The sequence below is a fragment of the Loxodonta africana genome, chromosome 3 (assembly GCF_030014295.1).
Source record: "Loxodonta africana isolate mLoxAfr1 chromosome 3, mLoxAfr1.hap2, whole genome shotgun sequence".
Classification (NCBI taxonomy): domain Eukaryota; kingdom Metazoa; phylum Chordata; class Mammalia; order Proboscidea; family Elephantidae; genus Loxodonta; species Loxodonta africana.
Genome location: NC_087344.1, coordinates 37,439,206 through 37,443,918, shown reverse-complemented (window position 1 = coordinate 37,443,918; position 4,713 = coordinate 37,439,206). Strand labels below are relative to the sequence as shown.

Sequence of the window (4,713 nt, the reverse complement as noted above, 5' to 3'; positions counted from 1 at the left end):
AACATCTCAAGCTTTAATTTATACTCATCAAGGAAGTAATTGTTCTTGTATCTATTTTAATAATAATTTCAAAAAAAGGAACAATAGCTACACAGTTCTAAATCTCTTTTCTAAAAGACCCAAAGCAAAGAATAAGACCCAGTGAGCTTTCTGCTCTGGGCAGGCTGCTGCCCACCAGCCACAGCTGTGCCTACCAGCTGGAAGAAGCAGGGTGGGAAACCAGAAAGAAGACACTGCTTCACCAGCATGTGAAGTTTATCGGCAAGTGCTCCTATCAAGCGAGCTGTGCAAGGTGCAGGGAGAACCTAAGGAGGTGTGTTGCAGCCCTGTGTGGAGCCCACCAGAGGTTGCCTACCATGTGAGCACGTTTAGAGCCAGACCTGGACAGAGGTGGAGTCTGCATGCAAACCAGTGACCGAGGCGGGTGTCCTTTTGTAAAGTGCAGACTTTAAAGAGCAAAAGAGCCAGTTCCCTTTGAATACGAATGGGACAGTGCAAAACTAGAATATGTAGAGCTATGCAGGTGGCTGTCAAAAATTGATAACTTGTCTTAAAATGAGTTTTCTATAAACCTTTTTGGGCCTGGGAAAGATATATTAACACATTTTGATTAATTTTAGAAAAAGTGGGGCATCAGGTCAAACATTTACAAAAGAGCAACCATCCATTCCAAAACTGGCAAGGCACAGACTACTAACAGTCTGTTGGCTTCTCTTGCACTTAGCTTAAAAAAAACAGAAAAAAGATTAAATTTCAAAATACAAAATTTGACACTAAGTGTAAACATTTTCAACTACAGGCCCTATCACTGACATCGATGACATTGGGTACCTCCCTGTATATATCTGTATACAGAGCTGACAGGGTTACGTTGTGTCCTAATGGAATCACAGTGACATTCATTAACATGCAAGAGTGGCTGGGTTGAGAAGAACCGCAAGAAGCCAAATGGATGCACTCAAGGAAAACTGAAGTTACAGAAATGGAATCCCAGCCAGCAGAGAGGCAGTGGGATTCACTTTGTTTTTGTCTGTAGCTCCTATGTACGACCAGATGTCCACCCTCAGCTAGCATATATAATTCACTCTACTGTCCTAATGGCTCTCAGGTCCCAGCCTGCAGCCATGCTTAGTGGACTCTCAGAGCCCTGACATCACCCTGGCTTTGGGGGAGGCGCTCCCCATGCAGACCTCTAGAAGCCTATCTTGCCCCTGGTCATGGAGTAGCCCAGTTTGGCCTCGTTGTTGATGAAGGACATCAGGCCCACGTAGGTCTCGATGAGGAGGGGGCGCTCGAGGATCAGCACAGCGTTTCCTGGCAAAGGACACTCTTTCTGGGCTTTTTTGACGGCTTGGATTAACACAGCCTTGAAGTTTTCCAACTTTTAAAAAGAAGAAAACATTGAGCTTTAACCTTCAGGCAAGAGAAAACTCATCCATTATAGTGAGAAATTAGCATTCTAAAATCCTTCAATCCTCTAAATTCACCTATTTCTTTGCCGGGCCCTTAGGTACCCTCACTGGTATGAGCTGCCTTTGCAGCCACATCTTGGGGGTCTGTTATGAATTGAATTGTGCCCCTCCCCGAATTTATGTTGTAAATTCTACCCCCTAAAATAAAACCAGCCACTCCGTGGAAACCCTATGGGGCAGTTCTTCTCTGTCCTGTAGGGTCACTATGAGTCACAGTCAACAAGTGGTAGACGTCTGGTACCAGATGCTTCTAACCACTGGCCCACAAAGTCTGTGCTCATGGTAAGCACCCAGACTGAAGGTCTAGGAGAGGCCTGGAGGGGTCAGTGCCCTTCCTTCTCCATGGCAAAGGGCCAAGTTATAGAGCTACATTGTCCAGTAGCCACTGGCCACATGGGGTTCTGTAAACTTCATTAAAATTAAGTAAAATTAAAAGTTTACTTCCACAGTTCCACTGGTCACAGTTCAAGTGCTCAGTTGCCACACGTGGCTAGTGGCTACAGTATTGGACAGTGCAGATCCAGAATACTCCATCACTGTAGTAAGTTCTGTGGACAGGCTGGTATCCAGCATCTGTCCTTGTACCTGGCACAGAGACGTGGTCTTCTCATCTGCGTCGGCCATTGGGTGCTCGATGAAGGTGGTGTAGGGCACATTGGTGGACCAGGGATTCCATCTGTTTATGAAGGAAGGGCGACTCTGCTTGTCCCACTGGATGCGAAGCCCAAAACCTTCTCGCCTGATGGATGAGAAGAAGCTAGCCAGACTCACCACAGCAGGCCATGGACTTTAAAAACAGTCTTGTCAGTTACAAGGTCACGACATGGGCTTCAGTAATGATAGTGACCATAGTAACAGTGTATGGAATTCACTTTACTATTTTAACAGTCTCCACTGACAGTGACTTTCAAGGATGCTAAGTGCTTTTAAGGCTGATAAACTGAATATATTCTTTGGGTTAAGCCAAGTTGAAGCTTTACATGATTATGAAAAGTTATGTAACAGAAATGCATTATAGATGAGCAACATTTTTATAACTTTAAATTTTGTTTTTAAATGCTGGTTAAGATTTTTGGCTTAGCTTCCTGAACTGTCCCTATCCAAATCTGTACATAAAAAATGCTGTAAAATAATATTTAATTCAGTTGACTATATTCACATCTAGGTTTTTCATATTTCAGAAAATTCTCCTAAAGCAAGATAATCAACTCTTGAAAGTTGGTCATTAACCTTTCAAATTTATCTAGTGTTCAGAGATGTCGATAAGTGAAGTGGTGCCCTACTTGTTTCTTTTAAAATTTAACCAGAACAGGAATTGACATAGTTTTATGTAACACCTTTCCTCACCCTGGATAAAATGCCGACTTTGGACTTCATCTGAAGACTACATGAGGTGGCTTTTCCCATGTAGGGCTCTATATAAATATATCTTTAATTCATGTCAATCACTTTTGCTAAGGCCGTAAAAGCTACCTTTTGTGCCAGAATGCCTTTCAGCATGTACTCAGCAGCCCAGAAATCACGGGCTTCTACTCTAAGAAACTTCCACGGATTTTTGAAGCTACACAGCCCTTTATGTTTCTACACAATGCTATATAATGGAGACAAGAAAACCGCTGGGGTCTGATTTTAAAAGGGGGAATAGGAGGATAGTTATATTACTAGGTACTCTCCAGAAAAGTTCAGTGGCACTGGATTCTCCGGGAAGACTTACTTGTTTAGTGACTTAGGGGGAAACTGGAACTCTCCGTAGGAGATGGTGTCCACCGCGTTCAGTGTGATTCTGACCACCTGCTGGCACTGGAGACTGATGAAGTCGTATTTACAGATGAGCAGCGACTGGTCTGTGATGAGCACTAGGCGCTCCTTCTCATTGTTCCAGTGATCAACCCTGTAGGCAAACAGGATGAGTCACCTCTTCCCGAGAGTAACTCTGCGACTCTCTTCAGTCGGTGCTAGGCCTGCAGCCCCGCGGCCCACCCTTCATGCCTAGGGCAGTTAGTCTCCTCTTCTCCCCGCTCAGCAGGGAGTTCTGGACAGAGGTCTCTCTGGAGTTGTTTTCCGCTCTGGAAGTTTGGCCTCCAGCACGTGGTCCCACTTAGGAGGCGCGGCAGCCCCTCCCGCGTCTGCACCAGGACCTGGGGATCGGCTCCCTGGGGCAGGCCCCGGGTCCCCCCACCAGGCGGGCGGGCGGCCAAGCTTACTCGGTCAGCAGCCACACCCCCTGGATCTCGCCGTCCTCCACCGGCCGGACCACCATGCGGATCTCCTCCACCGCCTGTTCGATGGTCCCGGGCTGGGGCACAGGGCAAGGGGCAGAGATCACGCTTCCGCGAAGGCGGAGCCCCGGCACTCTTCCTCCCCCGGGTCCCCTAGCCTCCCTCCCATCCCCGGGGCCCCGGCCTCACCCGGAACACGAAATATTCCTTGACGCGCGCGCGGCGTGTGGGATCGTGGACGCTGAGCGGCCACAGCGTCTGGCGCAGAGGCGTGCCTGCTCCCGCCCGGCCAGCGCCGCCGCCGCCCGCCCCGACCTCCTCGCCGGCCGCGAGCACCGCCGTGGGGCTCGTGCCCTCTGAGTCCACCGAGTCCCGCAGCTGCAGCATCGCTGCGCCAGTCCTCGCCCCTGACACGGCCGCCGTCGCCACTGCCACCGCCACCGCCTACCCAGCCGTCAGCGGCCCCGGGCTGCAGGACCGGCCCCACCCCGCTTCGCCCCTCGGGCTGCCCCAATTGGTTGCTCTCCGCCCTCCCCGTCCCAGTCTCCGCGCCCACCACCGCCCACCGCCCCTCGGGATTGGCTCTTCCCCAGCCGTCTTCCGAGGTTGGCTCCGCCCCGCCGCCGTTCACTATGGCGCCGACCTCTGGCCGTGCCGGAAGCAGCTCCTGCGCGCATATGCACTTCCTATCCCGCCCCCACGGGGACGGGGCGTGGCCGAGAGGGGCACAGGAGGTGTTGCCCGGGAGACGGGGCTGGACCAAGACGGGTTGGGGGCGTTACCCGGGAGACGCAAAGGGTCTCCCGAGGGGCGCGGGGACCCGGCTGAGGAGTTTAGGGGCGTGGGGCCTTGGGAGGGGCTCCGGGGGCGGGTCCGAGATGGGCCGGCGTTCGGGAGCGGGGCGGAGGCTCCGGGGGCGGAGCCGAGGAATTCGGCGGCGCACTATAGCCTCGCCCGGGGGTCGGAGCCCGGCTTTTCTTTCGTAAAAGGAGCGCCCGGGCGCCTCCCAAGAATTCCAGCAG

The 4,713-nt window shown here is 51.5% G+C and overlaps 1 protein-coding gene across 1 annotated transcript; it reads right to left on the bottom strand.

Moving 5' to 3' along the window:
- Positions 1–39: 39 nt before the first annotated feature.
- TPRG1L (tumor protein p63 regulated 1 like) lies at positions 40–4,093 on the bottom strand. The gene is made up of 5 exons (XM_003413502.3): positions 3,881–4,093; positions 3,677–3,768; positions 3,187–3,363; positions 2,058–2,211; positions 40–1,381 (listed from the first exon to the last, which is right to left on the bottom strand). Exons 1-5 carry the CDS (start codon positions 4,076–4,078, stop codon positions 1,193–1,195), a joined length of 810 nt encoding a protein of 269 aa, XP_003413550.2. The 5' UTR covers positions 4,079–4,093; the 3' UTR covers positions 40–1,192.
- Between the last annotated feature and the right edge of the window lie 620 nt (positions 4,094–4,713).